The sequence below is a fragment of the Myotis nattereri genome (assembly GCF_964212035.1).
Source record: "Myotis nattereri genome assembly, chromosome: 1".
Lineage (NCBI taxonomy): Eukaryota > Metazoa > Chordata > Mammalia > Chiroptera > Vespertilionidae > Myotis > Myotis nattereri.
Genome location: NC_138075.1, coordinates 89,012,570 through 89,040,408, shown reverse-complemented (window position 1 = coordinate 89,040,408; position 27,839 = coordinate 89,012,570). Strand labels below are relative to the sequence as shown.

The following is a 27,839-nucleotide window of genomic DNA, read 5'->3' as shown; positions in this document are numbered from 1 at the left end:
GTAAAATAAGATTGAGGAATATTTTTATTGTGATAAATGGGTCTGAAACTGCAGTGCATAAAACCCAGATAGAGTGGGCAAAGGTAAGGGAAGCCAAAATAGGGGTAATAAAGTTAGTGAATAGGAAGCTTTCCTGAAATCAGAAATCACAACAAAAGTTTCAATAAGGCCCTGGCGGAATAGCTTTTGGTTAGAGCATCATCCAGATTTGCCAAGGTTGTGGGTTTAATCCCCAGTCAGGGCACAATTGACCAATCAGTCTGGCCAGTTGCTCAATGGTTAGAGCATCGGCCCTTGGATCCAAGGGTCCAGGTTTGTTTCCCAGTCAAGGGTACCTGGGTAGCAGGCCCAATCCCTGCCTGACCTGGGCAGTGTGCAGGAGGCAACCGATAGATGTGTTTCTCTCTCTCATTCTCTCCCCCCTCCCTCCCTTCCACTCTCTAAAAAATATCCTTCAGTGAGGATTAGCAAAAAAAAAGAATCAACAAATGGATGCATATAAGTAAGTGGACCAACAAATCTTTCTCTCTCCCCCTCCCTCCCTTTCTCTTCCTTTATTCTCTCTCTAAAAATCAAAATGTTTAAAAAAATGTTACAGTGAGAATGAAAAAGATTGTGATCAGGAAATTTTCAGAATTTAAAATATTGGAGGCTTTGAAAAACTTTTAAGGCCCAAGCTGTACAATGAGATATTATGAATTTGATTTTCTAAATAGTAACTTTAGTTAAAAATAAAATTGCTAAGAATCTTGATAAATTGACCTTTGAAATAATTTTGTATTATTTTAAACTAGAGGCCCAGTGCATGAAATTCGTGCACTGGGGGATCCCTCAGCCCAGCCTGCACCCTCTCGCAGTCTGGGAGCCCTCGGGGGATGCCCAACTGACAGCTTAGGCCTGTGAGTCCGGCTTCTGGCACACTGACCACCAAGGGGCAGCTGCATTGAGCGTCTGCCTCCTGGTGGTCAGTGCGCATCATAGTGACTGGTCATTCTGCCGTTGGGTCAGTTTTCACATTAGCCTTTTATTATATAGGATTATAGCCAACCGTTGCTTAAATTGAATGTTACAGATGTTCTTTTTTGTAAAATTGGTTACATCAATCAGTCATAGTTTCCATAAAACAAAATAACTTTTCAGTTCACAATAATTACATCATTTGAAATGTTTGATTTTAAAATGTCAAATTATTTGCATTTTTAAACGTATCATTTTCTTTCAGGTTACAGTGTAGGATTTTGGAAGTCCTCCCTCCGTCACATCAGAATGGTTTTTCTAATGGACATGTCAGTAGTGTAGATGGAGAAACTATTATTATCAGTGATAGTGATGATTCAGAAACACAAAGCAGTTCTTTTCAAAATGGGTAAGTGATTTTTATTCATTTTAAAATGTATATCAGATTGGCTAATGACATACCGTTGAAACAATTTTTTCTTTAATCCCTCCCTTCTTCTTTCCTAGTCATATTGTGGTATACTATTCGGCTAAATAATGTGTTTCCACAACATGTTAGAGTTTATAAAACTGAAACATAGTTAACTCTAGTTAGCAGCTTAAGAGCAATTGAAGCTCATCTCATTCAACTATATTTACACATTCCGCTTTTGTTTACTTGGGAAAATTCATTCTGTACTTTATTAGACTTACTCACTTTATGATACACGTGGTAAAGAAATTCTGTAACTTCCTGAAATGCATTCATTTGGCAGCCTTATTCTGCTGAGTGCCCTTAGAGAAAAAGCACACAAACACATCTAGATTAGCACTCCCTGCAGGTAAATTTAAAATCTCTGCTGAGTCCTCAACTGATTAAGTGTCTAAGTGTTCTAGCTCAGTTCCCTCCTGTTCTCTACAACTACCTAATTCTTCACTGCTCCATTCTGTTCCGCTCTACATTTTAGGAATCTCAGACGTAAAAACTCTTTCTTCAGCCTTTCTTATCTTTTTCTTCCCTCTTTTCAGTGAATAGTACCATAATCAAATAAGAAACTGGAGGCCACTCTTAAATACTTCCTTTAACTCCTTTGCTCCTGAAAATGCTAGTGACAGGTTCTGTCCCTCAAAACCTTGTAATTCAAGTTCTTGTTTTGTCTGACTCGAACTATTATATCCATAGCTAGAATTTGAGCATTTACTGTGTCCTGGCACTGTGCAAAGTGCTTGATCTGCATGTTTGTCGGTTCTGAAAGAGTATTGTTATTTTTACTTAACAAGAATCTGAGCCTTAGAAAGGTTAATTGGCTTTGCACGAGGTCATCTAACTAATACATTGCCTGACAGAAAAAAACGATTTTGGGGTGAGTGAGTGAAACATGATATGGTCCTATATAAGTCTTTTGATACATCTCATTTTTTTCTTGAGTTGCTGTTAAGCAGAAAAAGAAATTAATAGATCACTTGTCTGTGTGTCTTATTGAATACATAGTTTGGTGTGCAACATTAGTGGATATTGTGGTAGTTAATGTATGTTCTTTAGCAACTCTGAAAGTAGTTCATGTGATTTTTTTTTGACTATAGCAAAGATTGTAACCCTTAGATTTAGTTATATCCAATCTAATAAAAGAGAAACATGGTAATTAGTGTACGACTGCTACCCTTCCCATTGGCTAATCAGGGCGATATGCAAATTAACTGCCAGCCAAGATGGCGGCCGGCAGCCTGGCAGCTTGAAACTAACATGAGGCTTGCTTGCTTCCGTGACGGAGGAAACAAACGTTCCCCACCTGCCTTGCCGGCCTCTGAGCCTGCAGTTTGAAGCATTGTAACAAATATACAAGCTAAACAAAACCCCAGAAACCTCCTTTCAGCGAGCTGGGATCTCAGAGCTGGAGTTATACATTGTTTCGATTATAGAACCTAAACAAACCAGATACCTGCTTTCAGCAGCAGCAGAGGCCTCAGAGCTGGAGCCAGAGCTAAAGTTGGCCCAGAATAAAAAAAAAAGAAAAAAAGGAGCAGTTGGGAGCTTCAGCCCTCAGCCCCTCACCCAGACTGGCCAGGCACCCCAGTGGGGACCTCCACCCGGAAGGGTGTGTGACCAGCTGCAAACAGCCATCATCCCCTCACCCAGGCTGGCCAGGCACCCCAGTGGGGACCCCCACCCTGAAGGGTATGTGACCAGCTGCAAACAGCCATCATCCCCTCACCCAGGATGGCCAGGCACCTCAGTTAGGACCCCCACCCTGATCCAGGACACCCTTCAGGGAAAACCAGCCAGCCCCCACGCATGCACCAGGCCTCTATCCTATATAGTAAAAGGGTAATATGCCTCCCAGCACTGGGATCAGCGGAGCCGAGAGGCCTCCCGTCACCGGGATCAGCGTGACAGGGGACAGCGCCCAAACCCCCTGATCGCACTGCGGCTCTGTGTGTGACAGGGGGTGGGGCCACAACCTCCCTATCCCCCCTGCTCTGTTCCTGACAGGGGAAGGCGCCCCAACCTCCTGATCAGCCCTGCTCTGTGCCTGATATGGGGGAGCTCCCCAACCCCCTGATCTCCCTGCGGCTCTGTGTGTGACAGGGTGCGATGCCCCAAACCACCCCCCCCCACAGGCCCTGCTCTGTTTGTGATGGGGTAGAGCCATAACCTCCCCATCGTCCCTGCCCTGAGTGTGACAGTGGCTGTGCCCCAACCCCCTGATCGGCCCTGCTCTGTGCGCGACAGAGGGGAGCTCCCCAACCCCCCTGATGGGCCCTGCTCTGTGCGTGACAGGGGAGAGCTCCCCAACCCCCTGACCGACCCTGCTCTGTGCGTGACAGGGTAAGGAGCCCCAAACCCCCTGATGGGCCCTGCTCTGTGCGTGACAGGTGGCAGTGCCCCAACCCCCGGATTGGCCCTGCTCTGTGGGTGACAAGGGGTGGCCCCGCAACCTCCCCATCGACCCTGCCTTGAGTGTGACAGGGGGTGGTGCCCCAACACCCCAATCGGCCCTACCCTGAGCGTCACTGAGGGTGGCATTGCAACCTCCCGATCCGCCCTGCTCTGTGTATGACAGGGGGCGGCACCCCAACTCCCCAATCGGCCCTGCTCTGAGCCCGACCAGGGGCTGCACCTAGGGATTGGGCCTGCCCTCTGCCACCCGGGAACAGGCCTAAGCCAGCAGGGCGTTATCTCCCGAGAGGTCCCAGACTGCGAGAGGGAGGGCACAGGCCAGGCTGAGGGACCCCCCCTTCTCCCCGAGTGCACAAATTTTTGTGCACCGGGCCTCTAGTATTAGATAAGTCTTGAACAGTTAAATGCAGATTTTATATGTAAAAGATATTTTTTAAATTCATGTTTAAATATGGTAAGCATTTGTTTATCTATTTTTTTCTTTTTAAAATAATTTATTTAAGATTATTTTATAGTAACTTTTAATATACTCTTCTAATTCTTTTACATGCTTTGAGATGAGGAATGTCTAGCTTCTTAGGTTTGGCACTCTCTTATTCGGTGCATTAATGTCCTTTCCCTTCTTTTTAGATTTGAATAAGAGCTACCTACATATTTTGTGGCTAATTTCTTACCTTGAGTACAAAGCAAATTAATTCACAATCCCAATTAGTAAGTGAATATTTTGCCTGTTATATGTAGCATTTAGAGGAGTATTTCTATTGGTCAATCTCACTTGTGCCACTTATAACAAGCTCATTACAAAGTGTAACTGGATTTAGCCATAGGAATAAACACTTGGTATAGGGAAAATGAGTAAGCTGGTCTATTATTTAGTCATAGATATTTTTAACCAGTTTGTGATTCTCAAAGAATCTGAGCTTTCATTATACATCAACATCATAAAATGCCAGGCTGTTTATAGATTGTTACTGCTATATCCTGAGATATCAGGAAGGGTGAAACATAGACATCTGTGGACCTTTACTCTGTTGAGCTATTTCTTTTTGTTGTTGTTGATAATCCTCACCTAAGGATATTTTTCCATTGATTTTTAGAGAGAGTGGAAGGGAGGGAGGAAGAGAGAAAAAAGAAGAGAAAGAAACATCAGTGTGAGAGAGACACATTGATTGGTTGCCTCCCACACATGCCCAGATGGGGCCTGGAATCGAACCTGCAGCCCAGGTACTCGCCCTTGACCAGAATCGAACTGAAATCCTTTGGTGCTTGGGCCGATACCTGACCACTGAGCGTCACCAGCCAGAGCATCTGTTGAGTTATTTCTATTAATTCTCTAACTTAAGTGATTTATTCTTGGTTGTTCCCTCCAAACAAAATGTAATCTGGATTTTCTTATGTTTTAGTAGGTGGCATTTTCCATGAGTTAAACTATGTAACAGCACCCACATATGTTGTCTTATTTATTTCTCAGACCCATTCTATAAGGGTAGGTAGTCATATTCTTATATCATTGAGGAGAAATAGAAGTTAAGTCGATTCCGGTCAAGGGCATGTACCTTGGTTGCGGGCACATCCCCAGTAGGAGGTGTGCAGGAGGCAGCTGATCGATGTTTCTCTCTCGATGTGTCTGACTCTCTGTCCCTCTCCCTTCCTCTCTGTAAAAAAATCAATAAAATATATTTTAAAAAAATATTTTAGGTTCTGTTATAGTATGTTCTGAGGAACTAGATTTCTATTTAAAACCTCACCTTTCCAAATAAATTATTAACCAATTTATATCTCTACTCTTTTTAGGAAGAAACGAGATGCAGTTGATCCCTTATTATTCAAGTACAAGGTGCAAGCCACTAAAAAAGAATTATTTGAGTGTGCTATTGTTAAAGCCACACAAATCAGGTAAAATTCAGTATCTTTTCTGTGCTGCTTTAAAGTAGTATAATTATGTTAGGTTAAGAAGATTTGATGTAAAACAACTTGGAAGTGGTTGCTTCTTTTTTTTTAAATAAATGTACATTTATATGCTCATAGGCTGATAACATGAATCTTAATGGACTCCATGAGCCCTTTATTTAGATTTGTAAATAGTCTTCACATCTAAGAAATTATGAAGGATGCTATTTATGAAGTACTTCTCATGAGAGAACTCAATTTTCAAAGCTGAGAAATTTGATGGTGCTTACAAATATGTTAGTCACATTTGTAATAATTTATTCATTAGATACAAGCATCTGATGAGTCTTTTCTCATTTCTTAAGAAAGTTAAATAATAAAAATTGAGTATCTTTAAAAATTCCTCTTTGAGACCTAATTAACAAAAAAGAGAGGTAATGAGTGGTTAACAAAAGAATCAGCACTGCCCATAGGGAAAATTCCTATTTTTGCCTGCTGAGGTTAGGCTCTTAGTCATCTGAATAAGTTGATATTATCAGCCTACTATCAACTCGCCACATAGGAGTCCATCTTGCATTTTGTTTGATGTAAAATGCTTTTACTTATTTTCTCATCCCTTTTGTCGCATATATACTCATGTATTTGAAGAAAAGTGATAATAATATTTTTGGGAGGGCCTTTAACTTAAAAACTTTTTAATAGTTTATTTATTCATAGAAGCTTTTAATTTGGTTTTTTCTTGAAAGGAAGACATTGAATTGAATTAAATCATTATTCCAGAAACTTTCCAGAAATTCTTGTGTGTCATTTTTTTTGTTTGTTTTTTTGTGGTTTTTGTTACTGTTGTAGTAACTCTTTTTTAATTTGGGAGCAAGGGAGAATAAAAAATAGTATATTATTAGAATTTTAAAAATTCTAATTCTCTTTAATTCCAGTCCCATGAATATGTTGGCTGCCATATGAAGTTTAAACACAAAATATTTTAGAATTTGATAAAACCCATGTCCTACTCTATTCACAATATCCATTGAATGTTGATTTACCTAGTGTTACTGATAAAGACTACTGATTTTAATTTTTTAAAGAATTTTAATGGTAATAACTTGTAGGAATGATCATCTAATTTTATAAGATTTGGTTTTCTCTTCGTAGTATATTTTCCTTGCGGTTTATTTCTAAGTGGTTCCTAAGCAATAAATGCATGTACTATTTTAATGGAGTTTTATAATAGATCCAATCAAGTAGATGTTATAACATTCTACTAAGTACTTCTGTATAAAGTTTCTTGCTACTTCTACATAAATACTCTTAGAAAATTAAATGTCATTTTCCTAGTCTTGAAATTGAGGTTATGGATTTACAGAGATTATGAAGTTCGGATTGAATTCTTTGATCCTAACACTTTCCTCTCCTTTTTTCCCCATTAGCCGGAGAAAACACCTATTTTCTCGTGATAAACTAAAGCTTTTTCTAAAGCAACACTGTGAAACACAAGATGGAGTCATTAAAATTAAGGTAATTCAGACAGTGTAATTATTTGTTAGAAAGAAGAAAAAAGGAGAAATGGATAGTGTGATTTTTATATATATAGGCTAAGCAACCATCCAACCAGCCCGTAGGTATGACATGCACTGACCACCAGGGGGCAGACGCTCAATGCAGGAGTTGCCAAGCTGTGGTGACTTGGCAGCAGCGGTTCTCGGTAGGCACACCTGGGAACCAGAGAGGAGGGAGCCCAATTCCTTGCGGTACCATGTGATTCCACCTTTGGCCATGGGTTGTGTTGTTGCTGGGGCACTGTCGGCCTGAATCTGGTTTATTGTCAAGCTGCGGTGACTGCAGATGCCCTTTGAGCCGCAGCACCACCCCAGGTGCGGCCAGAAGGGGAGAGACCACGGGAGGTTGGCTCCAGGGCATGTCCAGCCTGTTTCGCCCAGTCCCGTCCAGCCGTCCACCTTCTAATTAATTTCCTTTCAGTGTGCACAAATCCATGCACCGGGCCACTGGTAAAGTTATAATACTGCAGAAATGCAAAATTGGTTAAAAATAGCTCTTTTTACCTAGAGCCAATTTTTAGTAAATTTCTTTACATACTAGAGGCCCGATGCATGACATTCGTGCGGGGATGTGTCACCTCAGCCCGGCCTGCGCTCTTTAGCAGTTGGGGAGTCCTTGGGGGTTATCTACCTGATGGCTTAGGCCTGCTCCCCACTAAGCCACAATTGGACATCCTTGGCACTGCCACGGAGACGGGATAGGCTCTACTGCTGCACTTGCCAGCCATCAGCCCGGCTTGTGGCTGAGCGGCGCTCCCCCTGTGGGAGTGCACTGACCACCAGGGGACAGCTCCTGTGTTGAGCGCCTGCCCCCTGGTGGTCAGTGCGTATCATAGCAACTGGTCGTTCTACCGTTTGGTCAATTTGCATGTTACCCTTTTATTAAATAGGATTGGGTTAAATACTGCTTTTGCAATTTCTAGAATTGCTAGATGGTACAGGTACTACCACTTTTTTTCCTGATAAAAATGATTAACCAGGTGAGAATAGAAGGAAAACTTGGAAAGGGAATGGTTGTGGGGGTGGGGTAACTATAATTTTCGAATAGTGTGGTTATGGCTCACAAAAATAGATCAAAGAACAATGCTGAAATACATCCTACTAGATAGGAGAACAATATATATAATAAAAAGAACATCAGAGACCAATACTAAGATTATAATTTATTCATAACTGTTAAAGGAGGACAAATAAAGTTTATAAACCTCACATTGTACACTGAGTAAAAAGTTAAATGATAAAACTAATTCTTTAGAATGAGAAAAACACAAGCAGCAGTGTGGTGTTGCCAGAGGGAAGGGAGTGGAGGGGAGAAGGGGGTCCTAATATATGGTGACCAAACAAGATTTAACTTTGGGAGGTGAGCACATGGCACAATATACAGATTTTGTAATATAGAGACCCACACCTGATACCTATATGATCATATTGACCAATGTCACTCTAATAAATTTAATAAAAATTAAAAAATAAAATTCATTTATCAAAATACTAAAAAAAGATAGTGAATGATTAAATTACTTTATTTTTTATATTACTACTAGTGTCCCGGTGCACGGATTCATACACATTGAAAGGAAATCAATTAGAAGAAATACTTTAATATTGCTTTTTGCCTTTTCTCTATAATAGAAGTGTCAACCAAATTCATGATCGACAATGACAGATCGAAACACACACGTGCGATTGGCGCCAGCGAGAACTTTATATGTATAACAAATGTACGAGTCAACTTAGCCTTTTATATAGAGAGAAAAAACTTGCTTAATTAGACCTGCTTTCTGATGTAGCTAAACTTCCAGCCCAGTGAAGCACCCCAACTCCTCTTTCAGGTAATTGTCAGCAACACAGCAGTAAATATCAATACAAAGCAGATTATTATTATAGATCATGCAGGGAGAACAAAGGTTAAAATATTTAACTGCAGTAGTGTTTGACTATATTCTGTGCAGCGAGAAAACCTGAAGTCATTTTCAAGGTCCACCATTTCTCACTTTTCAGTCGGATCAAGTTTCTAAACTTTCTAAATCTCCATTTTCCGGCTAATGAAAAGAAAATAGGATTCTACCAAGTCTCCAATCTACCTACTCCATGACTTCTGTTAGGATAAAATGAGATGAGGCATGGGAAAATGCTTCACAAACATATGGTTAAACTGTAAAATGTTTGCACCTGGCTATAAAGCAAGTTGTGTTCCTGGGCTGAAGAAACTGCAAGGAGGCTAGTCACTAGGGAGAGGAGACTGGTCGTTGCTACATGACATCATTACGAGGCGCCCACAGCAACCCTTTCCAGACTGGGCTGGGCTGGGCTGGGTTGTGGGCCACATTTTGTGCCATGGGGTCTTGGCAGTGTTGGCTGCAATTTGGTGGGTTGTCACTCTGGGGTGGTGGTGGTGCCTGTGTCCCACTTGGGGGAATCCAAGTATTGGTTGGTCTGGTACCGTTTATTTTTAAATGGCCAGTGCACGTCATGGTGCACTGAGCATCTGCCCCCTGGTGGTCAGTGCACATCATAGCTACTGGTCAGATAGACAAACACTTTAGCCTTTTATATATAGAGATAGTTTACTGGTTGATATATTTTAAAATAAATTTGACTAGTACTAATTTGAATTCACATTCTGTAATTTATCTATGATACCTTGGGTAAGTAAGTAAAATAACCTTTTGGGGCTTCCCTTCTGTCTTCCTCAAGTGATGGTAGTACTATTTGTCACTAGATCAAGGGTTGGCAAACAAGCACCAGTGGGCAAATACCTGCTAGTTGCCTGCTTTTATAAATAAAGTATTTTTGGAGCACACATATAAAAAGAGAGAGAAATATTTAACACACATTGGGATAAATGCTAAATCTAAGTAAAAAAGCAATAGAATGGGTAAGGGAGATGTATTATATGCATCATAAATCAGCTATTGTATGCTTAAGATTGATTCATTTCATTATATCTAAATGTTACATCAAAAGAAAATAAATGAAAAAATAGATTAGTAATCACTAGAGACCAAGATAGATTACAGGCAGTCCTTAGGTTACGTGGGACTCAACGTATGTCATTTCGTGGTTACATCACCATCTCCCATTTATTTAAAAAAAAAAAAAAAAAGTTCCGTCATTTCAACATATGTACATATCTGCTTTGTTTTTTATTATTTATTTACCACAAGTAAAGGTCAGGAGTTGTTATCTTTCTTTTAAATTTTTTTTACTGTTTCACTTCATTACTGCTGTGTATGTGCTCCATGTGAGTGACATAGGTGCTTATGTAGGTGGGTTCCAACTTACGGCAAAAATCGCATAATGTTGTTCACGACCTCCGAAGTAACCCAAGGACCTACTGTATTTATTAAATAAAACTGGGCCCTGCCAGTGTGACTCAGTGGTTAGAGCATCGACTTGTGCACCAAAGGGTCTTGGGTTTGATTCCCAGTCAAGGGCACATACCTGGGTTACATGTTTGATCCCACACACATGTAGGAGACAGTCAGTCAATGTGTCTCTCTCACATTTATGATTTATCTTTCTGTCTCCCCTTCCGTCCACTCTTTCTAAAAATCAATGGAAAATAAATAAAATAAATCTGGGACATTTGGTTAACTAAAAAAAAAAAAAGAAATGAAACAAATCTTAATGTTATGCATTCTCTTTTTTTTATTTTTCTCTTATTGATTTCAGAGAGGAAAGTAGAGGGAGAGAAAGATAGTAACATCAGTAATGAGAGAGAATCATTGATTGGCTGCCTCCAGTCTTATTGTTGAATAAGTGCTATAGATGTCCCCTTTTTCTCCCCAGTGACCCCCTCCACTCCGCTTCTGCCCCCCCCCAATTATGCTTTATTTATGGCATTGAATATCAGATAGCCACATAAAATAATGCTTACAAGAAGTTAACAATTTGGATACTTGTGTTAAGTGATTAGAACAGTGTCTGGCATTTGGTAGGCAGTTAGTGAATATTATGTATGAATAGCTGTATATGTGTATTGTAAATAGCCAGTTGACCAGTTCCTCTAATTTACAAAGATCTCTTATATATCAACGAACAAAAACAATCCGATTGGAAAAAGTAGTGAAGGACATCAGCAGTTATTCTCCAAGGAAAATAAGCATTCAATAAACATGGAAAGAAGTTCAACTTTACTTAATAAATAAATGAAAATTAAGGTGACAGTAAACATTTTTCTCTTAGAGTATAATGAAAGATTATTAATGGATATCTGGTGCAAGCACATGCATGTACACACAGACACACACACACACACACACACACACACACACACACACACACCTCGACAAAGCACAGTGATATTCAGTGTGGTAAATGTAGACTGTTTTAGGAATGCCTGCAAATATGCAAATACACAAAGATACTGGTATTTATGTGTGAATAAGGAACCTTAGTAATTAACAAATTAAAGCCTATTTTGACTTTTTTAAATATATATATTTGAAAAGAAACTATGTGCCTTATATTCATACTTACAGGGCAATTCTGTATATTCGGGGGTTATTTAAGTGGGATAGTAGACAACTATCTTAATGGAATCTGTAAAATCTTAATAGATGCTTGATTTCTGATGGCCAGAACTAATTGAGTTTTAGATGTTAAAAGCTATGTTCCAGCCAAAATGGAACTGTATAGAAAATTGAATTTCCAATAGAAGTGGTGTTTTGTTAATAATTTGAAGTTGTGTATCATTATATTCTTACACATTTCCTGAAAGATATTTTTGTAAATGGCACATGTTTTCTTCAAGAGAAAGAAAATTCTTGGCTGGCCGGTGTGGTTCAGTGGTTTAGCATCGACCTATGAACCAAGAGTTCACTGGTTCAATTCTTGGTCAGAGCACATGCCCCAGTTTTGGGCTTGATCCCCATGGGGGTGTTCAGGAGGCAGCAGATCTGTGTCTCTCTCTCATTGATGTTTGTATCTCTCTATCCCTCTCCCTTCCTCTCTCTAAAATCAATTGTGTGTGTGTGTGTGTGTGTGTGTGTGTGTGTAGATGGAGGGAGGGAGGGAAGGTGAATGATAATCTTGGCAATTAGACAAAAATCATCTTCAAAATTGCTAATAAAAAATCTAGAGTTGGACATGGATAAAAAAGGTGAAAAAGTTCTGAATACAAGGTGAAAGGAGAGAAACCCTTAGATTTATCAGTTATTCTAGAACCACACCACTTCTGATAAAAATGAGATTGATTTTTCTGAACTAAAATTCTGAGTTGAAACTTTATAGGAATTTGTCAATATTTCTGCTTTTATCCAGGTCAACTTTAAAATTCGATACATAAAATCACCCCAGGGTAGGGGGGAGCTAAATGTTTAGCAGTTAGGAAATGGTTAAGAAAAATGTATTGGTTAATACGATGGATTTTAATGTTAAATATATGGATTATTTATTTACATAGAAAATATCATACAGCCTAACCGGTGAGCTCAGTGGTTAGAGCATCAGCCCATGCACCAAAGGGTTGAGAGCACTTATCTGGGTTGTAGGTTCAACGCCCCCCTTCACCCAGCCCTGGTCGGGCATGTGCAGGAGGCAACCAATCTCTCTCACATCACTATTTCTCTCTCCTTCCCTCCCCCCATCCTCCCTTCCACTCCCATTCTAAGAAAATCAATGGAAAAAAATCCTCAGGTGAGGATTAACAACAACAAAATTATTCAAAAGCAAAGCAAATAAAAAATTATTCTTGTGTAAATGTAATTTTGAAATAGTTTTAGAATTCGAGAAACTGTTGAAACATTCTTCTTGAGTATTCATTGTATTTCAATTTGGTTTTCTTCCTAGTAAAGCTAATTAATTATGCAGGGTTTTTTTTAAGGAGCAAGTAAACTAACTAAAATATATCTTACCTCATAATAGCACAAGAAGTTTTAATGTTTTGGGCCTGGCCTAATATGTTAGTCATATGACATGTTAGAGGATATCCACTTGTGGTTTACTAATGTGTTATTGTGTCCTATGTTGTTGTTTTTTATGAAGGCATCCTCTCTTTCAACATATAAAATAGCAGACCAAGATTTTTCTTATTTTTTCCCTGATGATCCACCCACCTTTCTCTTCAGTACTGCTAACAGGAGAAGAGGGAGACCACCCAAACGAGTATCTATTAGTCAGGTAAGTAGAGAATAGATAAAAACTACCTTGTAGGTCTGAATAAAACTATTTAAAATCAAGTATTTAGCTCCCCCACCTCCATAGCCTGTAGGAAGGAACACATTCCTTCACACACACAGAAAATGTGTGTACTATATGGTGATAACTGCCCAGCAGTGAGGTTTGTAGAAGCTTCAGGTGTGAATTTTAGGCATGGCTCTCTTGCCACAGGAATTTTATACAGTGGAAGCAAGCATATAAGAATTATTAAAATGTAAACCAGGATGAAATAGAGGGAATAAATGATAGTATTGAAACATAAAGAGTATTTAATATATAAGAGATAGTAAAGCAGGCTAGAGACATTATTTTCACAAGAAATAAAGTAGAAATAAATGACATATTTTAACATTAGCCACAGAATGTTTCTGACATGTCTTCTCTACCTCTTACATAGTTGATGTCTATACCATCTAGTTTATAAGGATTGTGTTTTTATCTAGTGCATATTTTTTTAAGTCTCCCTTTATAGGTTACCAGTTGTTTTTTCTGGAAGATTTTTGAACTAATTTGTAGACTATAGAATTAGTTCTATGATTAAAGTTATTAAAAGTTACTATGTTACTATGATTAGGGTTATCAAAAATGCAGTTATAAGTCAGACTGAAAAGGACAAAAACTTATGAATTAAGTGGAATATAAAACAAAAAGTAAGATGAACTAACAAAACAAAATGAAAATCATAGATATAGACAATAGAATGGTGGTTACCAGAAGTGAATTAGGTAAAGGGTGTCAAATACATGGTAACAAAGGAAGCTAGACTTTGGGTGGTGAGCACACAATAGAGTATACTGATATTGAATTATAATGTTACTAGAGGCCCAGTACAAGAAAATTCATGCACTGGAGCGGGTTTCCCTCAATCCAGCCTGTGCCCTCTCACAGTCCGGGAGTCCTCAGGGGGTGTCCGGAACGGTGCCACCCCCATCACTCTGCCACTATGCTGTTGCCTCTGGGCCGATCAGGGGACGGTTCTGCCCCCATCACCCCGCTGAGGCCATCACCTGGCCTCCCTCTGCTGGAGGCAACTGGATGGGCTGATCAGGGGACAGTGCTGCACCACCCCTGCATCAACCCTCTGCCACCACTGATTGCTGCCCCCCACCCATCACCGTTCCCTCCCTCTGCCCACTGGCATGTACCTTGGCTGGCCTGGTGCCACCTGCTCGCCAGCCTCGCCCCCTGCCAGCTGGGTGTTCCGCTGTTGGGTCAATTTGCATATTAAGCTTTTATTATATGGGATTAATGGTATCCTAATAAGTATATTTTTACTTTTATGTAAATAGTTTTATTGATTTTAGGAAGAGAGAAACATCAATTTGTTGTGCCACTTATTTGTGCATTCATTAGTTGATTCTTGTATATGTCCTGACAGGGGATCAAGCCCACAACCTTGGCATATTGGGATGACTTTCTAGTCAACTGAGCTAACTGGCCAGGGCCTAAATACCATATTTTTTAAAGTTCAGTTATGCTTTAGTAAAACCTCATTTTAATATAAAGAAAGTGTAATTGAGGAGGGCTATTCAATATTTTGTTTTTCTTACTGTAAAAACAAGGCAGACTGTCAGTTTGTAGAAGTTGTGGTTCTACAACCTTAGTTTCTTGGTTTGTTTTTTAGGAGGCCAGTCTTGCTAATAAACAGACTATTGGAAATTATAGGAATAAAGCTACTAAAGAAAGAGACAAACTTTTGAAACAAGAAGAAATGAAATCACTGGGTGAGTTTTAACATTCTGTCCAAAATCTGATTAGATACAGGAAAGAATACTTCTCTGTGCCCGGTGGGGGATGTTTCTAAAAATGCATATTTCTGGGGTCTTTAAAAAGCATAAATCAGGTTGTTGTTTTTTTTCCCTCTAAGTATCTATTGATTTTTATGATAAATGAGAACTCTGCTTATCTTAAATCTATTTCAAGGTATAGCGTATTCCATGTTAAACTGACCTAATGCTGAATTAAGCACAACTTGGGAGTTTCTAGAGGTTACAAACTGTTTTGGGCCATTTTGTTTGAGTCCCACAGCCTTATAAAACATGGCTTCCCAAACTTGACTGTGCATATGAATCACTTGGGAACAGTATTACAAACAAAGATTCTAAATTAGTAGTTCTGTGTGACAGAAGAGATTCTGCATTTCTAAGAAGGTGATAACCTGGCTGTTGCTCTTAGGACCACACTTTGAGTAGCAGGGCTTTTAAAAGCAGGTAAATGTTTGTCCCACTGCAATAGTTTATCTTAAGCCCAGCCAACTTGCTTTTTTGGTTTTAATCACCTGCTGGCTCCCTTCAGGAATTTGTAACCCCTGTGTATCTCTGCTTATCTAATTTAACCTTAAATTATTTCAGGATTTTTATGTTACATTACAAAATACGTTGTTTTTTGTCTGTGTGCAGTTCTAACTTTGACCTTCTCCACAGCTTTTGAAAAGGCTAAATTAAAAAGAGAAAAAGCAGATGCCCTAGAAGCAAAGAAAAAAGAAAGGGAAGATAAAGAGAAAAAGAAGGAAGAGTTGAAAAAAATTGTTGAAGAAGAGAGAATGAAGAAAAAAGAAGAAAAAGAAAGGCTTAAAATAGAAAGAGAAAAGGTATTCATTTAAATATATTAGTTATGCCCTGTACATAGTTAATAGTGCTTTACACATTTGAATTCCTGGTTAATTTTCAAGTTCCTTTACCATTTTCATTCACATTTATAGTTGTGTATAGAGCACTGATAAACAATATTATCTCCCTTTTGATTTGAAAAATTTAATGAATTATTTAAAGTTCAACATGTACACACATACATACACACACACACACACACACACACACACGGGATCAAGCTCACAACCCGGTCATGACCAGGAACGGTGTCACTCAACCACTGAGCTACACCGGCCAGGCATTTACTAATTTAAAATTAGTAAAATACATAGTTAGAAAAATACAATAAAATCTGACTCAACAAGAATTATTACAGAGTTGTTATTCTCTTTAAAGAATAATAAGAACATTTCAGTAAATCTTTATTATAATCTTTAGTGGTAGATACTCCTTAGAGAATTCTATAGCTGGTTTTTCCAAAGGTAGTAATAGCCACTGGTTTTCTGAGATACTCACAGGTAGTCTTGGATAATCATGTCATACACAGTGCTTACTTAAATTGCCTGAAGTTCTATGGATTATTTCCATAGGCCATTGCAGGGGTACCTAATACATGTTCGTTCCGAAAAGGCAGAGATCAAAAAACACTTGTAATCTAAATGGTAACATATAGAGATAGCATTGTTAACACTTTGATTAATTTATTTCTAATCTTTATTCTGGACCTTAAAAAAGAGATCCAGCATTTATAATTTTGTGTACTTTGTTATTTAACATTATAAACATTTCTTCATGTTACTAAATTAAGTAAGGTGGAATTCTTAGTGACTGCTTAATAGTTAATCAGGTAGATGTAGTTAAGTGAATTATAATTTTTGGCCCATGAATAATGATATTCTGTACAAATTTGTGAATAAATTTCCTTTTTATGGATTATGTTCCTGGATAAATTTGTAGAAGTAGAATAATGGGTTAAAGGGTAAGAACATTTTTAAAACTTTCTATACATGTACATGGGTATTTGTTTAGCAAACATGTTGTGTTATTTACACTCAGCAATAGTGATGAGATTACCCATCCTATTACATCCTATAGGAATTATGTTGTAGTGGGGCAATGACTTATTTCAGCAGATTACTCAGAGCACAGTTAAGTTCTGTAACCATCTAGTCGTTTTATATTGAAAGTTTGATAAGTGCACATCTGTTTACCTTTGGTGTTTCTAAATTTCAAAAGGAAAATGTTAACATATATTAAACATTTATTGGAAAAATTATAATAAAATATACTGTGCTTTATTGGAGACTTTTTTAGTGTCAGTATTTATCTTGCAGTTTCAAATATCAGAACCAAGAAGTAAAGGTTTCAAAAGACCCAAGTGAGCAAGAAAAATGGCCTGTATTAAAAAGAAAGAGAGGGGTAGGGGAGGCTAGGGGACTGTCAAGGGCGGGGGGGAAAAAAAGGACACATGTAATACCCTTTGTAATACTTTAAGCAATAAAAAAAAAAAAAAAGAAAGAGAAATTTACCAACTGTATTCTAGTATTGCTTTTACTTACTGCTCCCTCTGTGTATCTCTAGTCTGTCAAGTTTAAATGAATCTTGAAAATGACAAATATATTGCAAATATAAGGGGAGGTTTTATTTTAGGTACTCTAATAATTTGTTACCTACTTTGTCAGGATCTAATTGATTTGAAGTATGGAGAGAGCTGCTATAGGCAGAGCCAGGTTGAATTAATACTTATCTAAGCACTACTGTGTTGGACTTTTTCCATCTTTGTAGCAGTTATGTCAGATAGGCATTGTTTTGATCAGTGGTTCTAACACTTTAGCATGCATAAAAAATCACTAGAAAGACTTCTTAAAACATTAATTGTTGGGGCCCAACCCCAGAGTTCCTGATTCAGTAGATCTGGGGTAGGACCCAAGTATTTGTATTTTTACCAGTTTCCAGATGATACTGATGCTGTCTTATGAATTTCTTATAAGAATTTCTATTAACCTTTTGTTCTAGGAAAGAGAGAAGTTACGTGAAGAAAAGCGAAAATATATAGAACACTTAAAACAGTGGAATAAACCTAGAGAAGATATGGAATGTGATGATCTTAAGGTATAAGTATGTTATGTGATGTTTCACACACCCATGTTCTTTGTGCCCTATGTAGCTTTGTTGATGAAATATTTCTTTCTTATTAATAATGGCCTCTTTATATTTAACTGAGAGGAAATAGTTGAGCAAATGCTATATTTAGAGTTTCAAGGTAGCATTTCCTAACAAGCTTTGATAATGATTTTTTTAAAATATATTTTTATTTATTTTAAAGAGGAAGGGAATAAGAGAGAGAGAGAGAGCGAGAGAGAGAGAGAGAGAGAGAGAGAGAGAGAGAGAGAGACATCAATTATGAGAGAAAATCATTGATAGGCCGCCTCCTGCACACCCCCTTCTGGGGATTGAGCCCGCAACCTGGGCATGTGCCCTGACCAGGAATCTAACCGTGACCTCCTGGTTCATAGGTCGACACTCAACCACTGAGCCACACTGGCTGGGCGATAATGATTTTTATCCTGCAGAATAATTGGTCAATCATGTGATCCTTGATAATCTAATAACCAGTGGGGCCAGGCATGCATTTTTAGCTTTATTGCTAGATAAAAGAATTCTTCCATGCCCTGGCCAGGTGGCTCAGTTGGTTGGAGCATCATCCTGTACACCAGAGGGTTGCAAGTTTGATCCCCAGTCATGGTGCCTATGGGAAGCAATCGATCTATCTGATCAATGTTTCTCATTTTGATTTTTCTCTCTTCGCCCACCCCCATTCATCTCTCTTTAAAATCAATGAAAGTATATCCTCAGGGGAGGATTAAAAAAAAATTATTTCTGTCTCCAGAAATGATCACAATATTCAAATCAAGCTCATTCAGCTCAGTGTATAAGAAAACATTTCTAAGTCAGTAAGTGGCAGATTAATTCTGTTCCATATCTTAAGGAGATCCCATATTGAAGATAATATTGATACAACTGTCTTGACCTCAGAATCTAGGTTAAAAGTTCCTCTTAACTAGAAAATGTAGTCAAAAATACACTTCAACCTAAAGTTATTTTCTTAATTTGATGAAGGAAAAAATACTTAGAAACTGGTTTAGTAAAGTTGGAATAAGGCCAGAACATCTGTAATTTTAAAAGTTCTAAAGGTGATTGTTGAAAACATTCAGGGTTGAGAACCACTAGTTACATGAAATAATTCTTATTTGGTAAAGAGTATATCATATCTACTTTTTACAACTTCCTACAGTTGATTCAGATAGTTACATAAATTGTTTAATCTTGCAGGAACTTCCAGAACCAACTCCAGTGAAAACTAGACTACCTCCTGAAATCTTTGGTGATGCTCTGATGGTTTTAGAGTTCCTTAATGCATTTGGGGAACTTTTTGATCTTCAAGATGAATTTCCTGAGGGAGTAACCCTAGGCAAGTGCTTTTGTTGTGTTATAGTTCACCCTAAAATTAGTGGCTTTAAAGAACAAATTATTATCTCTCAAGTTCTGTGGAATCACTGGACCTACTTCTCTAGTCCTCTCTAGTTACTGTCAGACAGTGGCTGGAAATGGAATCATCTCAAGGCTTACCTGGCTACATGTTCAAGATGGCTTCTTTACACGCATGTTTGGTGCCTTGGAGCTCCTCCACATGCATCCCACTCCATCAGAATAGCCTACACTTCTTATGTGTCAACTGAGGGCTCCAAGAGTCAGGACACACAAACTGCCAGCCTTCTTAAATGCGAGGCCTGGAACTGGCATGCCCTGTTTCTGCCCTATTCCATTGGTCAGGCCTGCTCGTATTCAAGGGGGTGAAAGAATAGACCTCACTTCTTGAGAGTGGCCTGGTAAGTAAGTGCAAGGAAGGAAGAAATTGACATCAGTCATATTTGAAAACAAGTTGATGCCTACCTTTAATTTGTGATTCTGCTTTGCCTCTGTACTTATATACTTTAATTTGTATGAACTTCATTTTTAAGAGCTAACTTAGTATGATTAGAGCTTTGGCTCCTATTTTGGATCTTCTCCTGTGAAATGCTAAAATAATGTCTTAAGATCCAACTAAAGACCTCAAAGACAGAATAATAATGTCACTCTTATTTCAATAAGAGTGTATTCTTCACAAGGGCTTTTACATTCCCTAAATTTCTCTTTCTGAGCTAGGTTAGGTATGAGTCATTGTTACAGGTCTAAATAATGCTGGTTTAGGTAAGATAAATTTGATGAGAGACATTTATAACTTGGATTTGATATTAGGGTTACACCTAACTTGATTACCTCTCCTTTGCACTATTTGGTAAAAGTAATGTCCCACATAGCTCTTAAGAACAGTGGGGCAACAATAACAAATCTTTACATTGTTATTCAAATTAGAGTAAAATCATAATTTTAAAGATGTACCTTAATTTACACCTCAAGTTTAAACTTAGGTGAAATATTGTATTGACCTACTGAGTCTAATTTGGCTTTCTTGAATGTGGTGATTTGGGCTTATGATTTTATTGGTATTTATAATAATCATTATAATTGGGGGATTTTATTTTACCTAATGCTTGGCTCTACTTTGATAAATGGGCATTTAAAAAATAATTACATAGGCTATTGTTGATTGAAATGTTTATTATTCCATTGGAGTTGATTTTTTTCAGTACATGAACAGAACTTTAAATTGATTTTAAACATTTTATTCACAGAAGTGTTAGAGGAAGCTCTTGTAGGAAATGACAGTGAAGGCCCACTATGTGAATTGCTTTTTTTCTTCCTGACTGCCATCTTCCAGGCGATAGCTGAAGAAGAAGAGGAAGTTGCCAAAGAGCAAATAACTGATGCTGACACCAAAGGTCAGAATTCATATTATTGTTGATTGGTAGTGGCTTTGTAGTGATACTCATTTTTGAAGGTTATTTTAAAATTATCTTGGCTTTTACATTTATAAGACATAGTTGTTCAAGTTACCAAATTCTTGAGTCATGTACTAGGAATACAATATCAGTTGCTTTATAAAACCTTTCTTTTGATGTATCCTGTGTCTGATGACCTTGAAAATATTTTCTCCCTGATCTATCTTGCTTTTTATTCCATTAGATTTCTCCTATGATATAGTATCATTATAGATTTCATTGACTAGTATCTGTAATTCCAAGAGATTCCTCTAGTTGCACTGTTTTGCCCCACCTAAGGAAATACTTTTACTGTTGTTATTAATACCTTAAATTGAAAATACTACTGCTGATTTCATTTCAGATCTGACAGTTTTAAGATCAGAGTTGAGTAAAATTTAATTTTTTTAATTTCGCTACTTAGTTTGAACTAAAAATCTTGCTCTTTAAATTTTGTGTACCTAAATATCTGGAGTCAGTGTGTGGCACATATTAATGTAGGGATAATTCTTGGATAAACCCTTTTTTATTTTTAATATTTTGTTCAGGATTTTCCTCAATCAGAGGAATTGTTAAGCCATATTAAGAGATTGATTTGGCTTCCTAAATAATACTCTCTGTGAACTTTGCCACCTATGAGATTTAGGATCAAAAGCTTTATTAAACAACACTAATGTATTGCATACAAATTCACAATAAGAAATAACTTGGGAGACATCTTGATAGCAGAATCTTGGTACAAAAAGGTAGGAAATTCCTTCATTCAAATAGTATTTCTGGCCTTAGATAATTTGAGCTCATTTTCCTTTATGCTGGTCCTTGGAGCAACAGGATAATGATGAGTATGCATACAATGTTGGTTGCTTTGGGTTTTATAGCCTGAGTTCAAGTAAAATATATTCTATAGCTTGAGTGCTAATCACCGTAGATCCCTTATCAAGGCCATTTTAGCAATGTGGTCCCTGTTGTCATCACAGATAACTTAGTCAATTAAATGAGATTCTACGAAAGGGAAGATAGAAGGGTAAATCCATTTTTAAAACATCTAAAGTTTATGTAAGATAACATGCACCAATACTAAAGATGGATTATCTAAGACAGACAATGTAGCACATAATCATTCTTGTAGCAATTAGTTGCCTTAATCACCAATAACATCACAGGGTTATTGACCAAGTTCTGACCTTAATACAGGACATAAAACTGTAGTATTTAATTCAGGAATTGAAGCAGATGAAATCCCGATGACAAAAAGTGGGTGACAAGAAAATTTTGTTGGAAAATCCCCTGTGTAAAGGGACAATATATGTGACTGTTGGTATTTGTATTGTCATTATATTTTGTTTTCATGATTTGTTTGATCTGTAATTTCTATAGCTCTACTCCTTTGTAGAGCTGTCTATACATATAAATGTAAGGTCTCTGAATAAGTATTGGCCATTAAATAAAAGTTGTAATGCTCCTTTTGAAAATATTTATTTAAATGTTAGGGAGGGTAAAAAACACACTTGGGAATTTTTCACCTTTCTCTCACTTCCTTATTATTTTTCACCACACTTTATATAGTTATTTCAGTTTCTATAAGAGCCCTAGATTGTTCCCCCAGGTATCTTTCATTTAGTCCTCCCATTCAGTAACAAAAAAGTCTTTCCACAGTTTTCCTAAAGCAATGGAATAGTCATATGGGATTGAATGTTCTCTTGCTTCCTCTTTAGCTGGTCTTAATAGTAAGGTATTTTCCTGCTATTTCCAGAAAGGGGGAAATTGGGCAGAAGAGAAAAATATGAATTTATCCTAGTGATGAGAAAACAGGTTTACTGAAATTATTTACTGAAGATTACATAGATAATAAGTGATATAAATATTAAATATGCATTATTTCATGTAATCTCCTTGTCACCCTTGATGAGGTAGATATGATTATTTTCTGCCTTTTACATATAAAGAAACTTAGACTTAAGGAGTTTAATTAATTTGCCTAAAGACACATAGCTAATAAGAAAGTGATGGGATACAAACTCTGGCAATGCTATAAGGGCAAAGAAGTTGAAATGTTGAATATTTGTTTCCCTAGCATGGCCATAAATTTATCTGTATTCAAGAAGATCTAATTACTTTGCCCCTGGTCTCTGTTATATCAAATCTTGGAAGTTTTTACCAGCAGTTTTTAAAATCTTATATTAAAAATATCTATTCCTCACTTTAATATTACATCATAAACTTGAAAGCCCTTCAGAGCATAGGAATAAGAGCATCCTCCTTATCCTATCTAATAAAGAGGGAATATGCTAATTGACCCTCACACCATCACAAAGATGGCAGTGCCCACAGCCATAAGGAGGGAATATGCTAATTGACTGCCACGCCCTCAAAGATGGCAGTCCCCACAGCCACAAGATGGCGGTGCCCAGTCCCCTCAGTTCCCTAACCGCCCAGGGGCCAGCCTGAGGCACAGATAAGCCTCAGATGTTGGCTGCCCAGCTGCCCAGGACTGCCTGAGGCTCAGGTAACCAGGGCCAGCCAAGGCTTGCGCTGCCGGCAGTGGCAGCAGCAGAGGTATGATGGGGGTGTCACCTTCCCCTGATCACCGGATCGCCTTCTGCCCCTGAGGGCTCCCAGACTGTGAGAGGGGGCAGGCCAGGCTGAGGACCCCCCCCCCCTCCAGTGCATGACTTTTCATGCACTGGGCCTCTAGTATAGAATAGTTTTGTATGTTGTTTGGTGTTGGAATGTTATGTACATAATTCTAGTTTACTATGATATAAGAGTATCTTTTAGATAGCCATAACACATAAAGTTCAAGTGTAGATTCTCTTGGTATGATGTGCCCAGATGACCAGCTCTAGGCAAATCTTAGAGCAGCAGTCACCAACCGGGGGTCCGCAGACCTCTGGTGGTTTGTGAGGTCCAAAAGGTTGGCGACCACTGTCCTAGAGTGATATTCAAAGTTTCTGGAGAGTATCATTTGGTAAATAAATTGAGTTAAGTAATATTTTATATGTTAATATAACATAATTAAAAGTAAATTGTTATTTTATTGGATGTCCATTTCCTAAGCCTTTAAATAGTAGGTTGAATGTGTGATTGCTGCAAAGGAAGAGAGCCAATACACTTTTACAGCTCACAACTAGGACTGTTGTTAATTTTACAGTGCCTATTAATTTTGTTTATTTGGCTTTAAGTAGAATGGAAATTGAAAAAGTTTTAGGTCTAGTATTTTCCTGGTGAGGAAGAATATAAAGTCTGTTTTTGGACTAGATTCGTGGCTTGGTAAGAAGTTCTGCATATATGTAAAATTTAGTCAGGTAATTTCTCCTGAGTGGTATTGTTTATTCTTAAGTGCCATGAAATTATCAATGATTATAATCAGACAGGATATCAGAGCTGCCTTTTTCCTTTAGTAAAGGACAGCAGTTCTGTTTTCTAAGGTTTATTTTGTGAGCTTGTGAACTTTGGGAAGGAAATCATATAGTAGAAAGTTAATGAATCACAGAACCAGTTTAGACTAGGGATTTTCCAAACTAATCCATAGAATCCTTCAGGTTGTACAGGGGTTCCTTGGTGCCACTGCAGGAGAGCTGGACAGATGAATGTGCAGGATTGTCATCTCCATAACCCTACTTTGACAAGGGCATATTTTATCTCTTTTATAATGGAATTCCAAGAAATAATTTGAAAACTGCTGATCTAGACTTACCGCATCCAGAAAAAAGAAACCAATTAAGTGACTTTTCTAAAGACTACATAACAAGGAACTAGAGACTGACTGCAGAAGCCTAAGACTAGACTATGCATGATCTGATTCTTAGTCTGAAGCTGGGTCCACTGTACTGTGACATAGGCTTGAGTTTTGTAAGCTTAAAGTTTTTCATAGTTGACACTCATTTTTTGTCATCTCTGTATTACAATTAGAAATAATTATATATGCTCTAAATACATTTGTGCTTGTTGATTTGCTCATTAGTCCTATTTGTAAGCTAAGCACTGTTTTCAAAGCTAAAGCAATTTACTTAGAAAATACAGGAAAATCTTCCTATTGTTTTTTAGATTGGAGAGTTTTCAAAATCAAAGCAAAATTTAAATGTATAGGATAAATCAATGGTTAAGTGACAGCAGTGCTGTCTTTAAATTCTTTTAGCTCTTTTTCTTTGCTGGTTTTGTGATGATTACAACCTATACTTTGTTATGATTCAATCTTAAGATATTTAAAAAAGATTGGATATCTTTGTCAGCTGGTGTGGCAGAGTGGTTGAAAGTATCAACCTATGAACCAGAAGATCATGGTTCAATTTCCTGTCAGGGCACATGCCCAGGTTGTGGGCTCAATCTCCAGTGTAGGGCATGCAGGAAGCAGCTGATCAATGATTCTCTCTCATCATTGATGTTTCTATCTCACTTTCCCTCTCCCTTCCTCTCTGAATCAGTAAAAATATATATATTTTTTAAAGATTGGATATTTTCAAGTGGATTTTTATTTTCAAAGTAGTATTTTCCAAAGTTATATTGAGCGAATGATTTGTTTTTCATTTTCAAGTATATTTTACCTTTTTTTGGAAGGTGTATGTGCATGTTGCTGGTAACTTGGAAGTTGTCTTCTCTATGTTAAGTAAGGAAAATATTAATATGTAGTGCATGTCGCAGGATTTAGAGTTTTAGGTGGAGAGTAGGCAGAATATAAATGATGCTTGTACCTAGTGTTGGTTCTTTTGAGGTTTGTGAATATTAAGCTGTTTGCTGTTTCATCATTGTGAAAGGTCATTGTTCCCAAATATTCCAGCTTTGATTTGCACTAGAATAAAGTATTTATTTCCTTAAAGATTTAACAGAGGCTTTGGATGAAGATGCAGACCCCACAAAATCTGCACTGTCTGCAGTTGCATCTTTGGCAGCTGCTTGGCCCCAGTTGCACCAGGGTATGTGTGGGCTTTTTTTTATTGGCTTTTTATTTTTAATTTTATAAAGGTACATTTTACATTGCTGAGAATTTATGGTTTACATTCTAAATGACTATTTTCATTTTTAACTATAGGCTGCAGTTTGAAAAGTTTGGATCTTGATAGCTGCACCCTTTCTGAAATCCTCAGACTGCACATCTTAGCTTCAGGTGCTGATGTAACATCAGCAAATGCAAAGTACAGATATCAAAAACGAGGAGGATTTGATGCTACAGATGATGCCTGTATGGAGCTTCGTTTAAGCAATCCCAGTTTAGTAAAGAAACTGTCAAGCACTTCAGTATACGATTTGACACCAGGTAAACTTTACAAGTTGGAATTTGTATAACCTTTCCACTTTCTACTCTCTTATGTCTCTTACACCCAGAAAACTAGCTAATGAGATATTTTAGATGATAAGTAGTTTTAAAAGAGAAAGAGAAAATACAGTCTTTAAAAAAAAAGTGTTGGGCCATGACCGGTTTGGCTCAGTGGACAGAGCGTTGGCCTGCAGACTGGGGTCCCAGGTTCGATTCCCATCAAGGGCATGTACCTTGGTTGCGGGCACATCCCCCGTAGGAGGTGTGCAAGAGGCAGCTGATCGATGTTTCTCTCTCATCGATGTTTCTAATGCTCAATCCCTCTCCCTTCCTCTCTGTAAAAAATCAATAAAATATATACTTAAAAAAAAAGTGTTGGAATACCAATAGTGCCATATGTTGAAACTACTATTGTTCATATTATCTTTAATTATTTAGGATTTTCTTTTCTTTTTTATTTGGGTTTTCTATTTAAATTTTTTTTTGATTTGTCTACTGAATCTACTAAGTTTAAAAGGATAAGTGAGAATTAGCTTTCATTTTTATTAGTATTTCAGAAGTTTAAGCTGTAACTACTAAATTCCAACACTTGCTTGCTTGAATAAGTGTTTGAGGTTTGAGAAACAGTATACAAATTAGTTATTTTTCACTGCCTTTTAAAATAAAAGAATTGTAATATACAAATATATAGAGTTTGATTTTATATGATTAAGAAAACAGGACATAGAGGACTTTAATTCCTACCATTCATATAGTTTTTATAATTTATGCTAGTGTTTCTGAGCGGTCTTTTCAGAGTAGCAATTTGCCTATTGCCATTTTAAAGAAAATTCATGTGATTATAATTTAGTTTTGATTTGAACTTTATATATGAGCCTAAAAATTAAAACTTGAAAAATAATTCTTTGTAGTTAGAAGTTTTCCCATGCTGTAGCCAGTTTGGCTCAGTAGATAGAGCATCTACCCATGGACTAAAGGGTCATGGATTCGATTCTGGTCAAGGTCACATACCTCAGCTTGCAGGCTCTATCCCCGGCCCCGACTGGGGCCCCTTATGGGAGGCAATCATGTGTCTCTCTTACATCAATGTTTCTCTCTCTCTGTCTCTCCCACTCCCTTCCACTCTCTCTAAAAAAAATCAATGGAAAAATATCCTCAGGTCAGGTGAGGATTAAAAAAAATTTTTTGTCATGTCTATTTCACTAGTATATGAGGTAGTCATTAGTATTTGAAATGCCTTATATAGCACATAACTGTTAAATTTGACTCAATGTTGCTTTTTTTCTGAAGACATGCCATTTACATGTATGATCTTAAGAGACTTTCCCTTATTCATTCTTAAACATTTTCACATTGCGCCACAAATTAAAATTTTTCAAACATAATTTATTTTTTGTCATTGATAATACAGAAGTTATTTACCAATTTTTGACAGGAGAAAAAATGAAGATACTTCATGCTCTCTGTGGGAAACTACTGACCCTAGTTTCTACTAGGGATTTTATTGAAGATTATGTTGATATATTACGACAGGCCAAGCAGGAGTTCCGAGAGTTAAAAGCAGAACAACACCGAAAAGAACGGGAAGAAGCAGCTGCTAGGTAAGAGACAATTATTGTCAGTTGTGCC

The 27,839-nt window shown here is 37.6% G+C and overlaps 1 protein-coding gene across 2 annotated transcripts in view; it reads left to right on the top strand.

Annotated features, from left to right (window-relative positions):
• BAZ1A (bromodomain adjacent to zinc finger domain 1A) overlaps positions 1-27,839 on the top strand; it is a 101,299-nt gene that overhangs the window by 33,483 nt on the left and 39,977 nt on the right. For both annotated transcript variants that reach the window (XM_081090046.1, XM_081090045.1), the window contains 12 exons: positions 1,223-1,366; positions 5,630-5,731; positions 7,153-7,240; positions 13,270-13,404; positions 15,068-15,167; positions 15,867-16,033; positions 18,051-18,146; positions 19,368-19,506; positions 20,771-20,917; positions 25,774-25,869; positions 25,986-26,210; positions 27,646-27,811. In XM_081090046.1, coding sequence (XP_080946172.1) covers positions 1,223-1,366; positions 5,630-5,731; positions 7,153-7,240; positions 13,270-13,404; positions 15,068-15,167; positions 15,867-16,033; positions 18,051-18,146; positions 19,368-19,506; positions 20,771-20,917; positions 25,774-25,869; positions 25,986-26,210; positions 27,646-27,811 — 1,605 coding nt within the window. The remainder of the gene's footprint in view (positions 1-1,222; positions 1,367-5,629; positions 5,732-7,152; positions 7,241-13,269; positions 13,405-15,067; positions 15,168-15,866; positions 16,034-18,050; positions 18,147-19,367; positions 19,507-20,770; positions 20,918-25,773; positions 25,870-25,985; positions 26,211-27,645; positions 27,812-27,839) is intronic.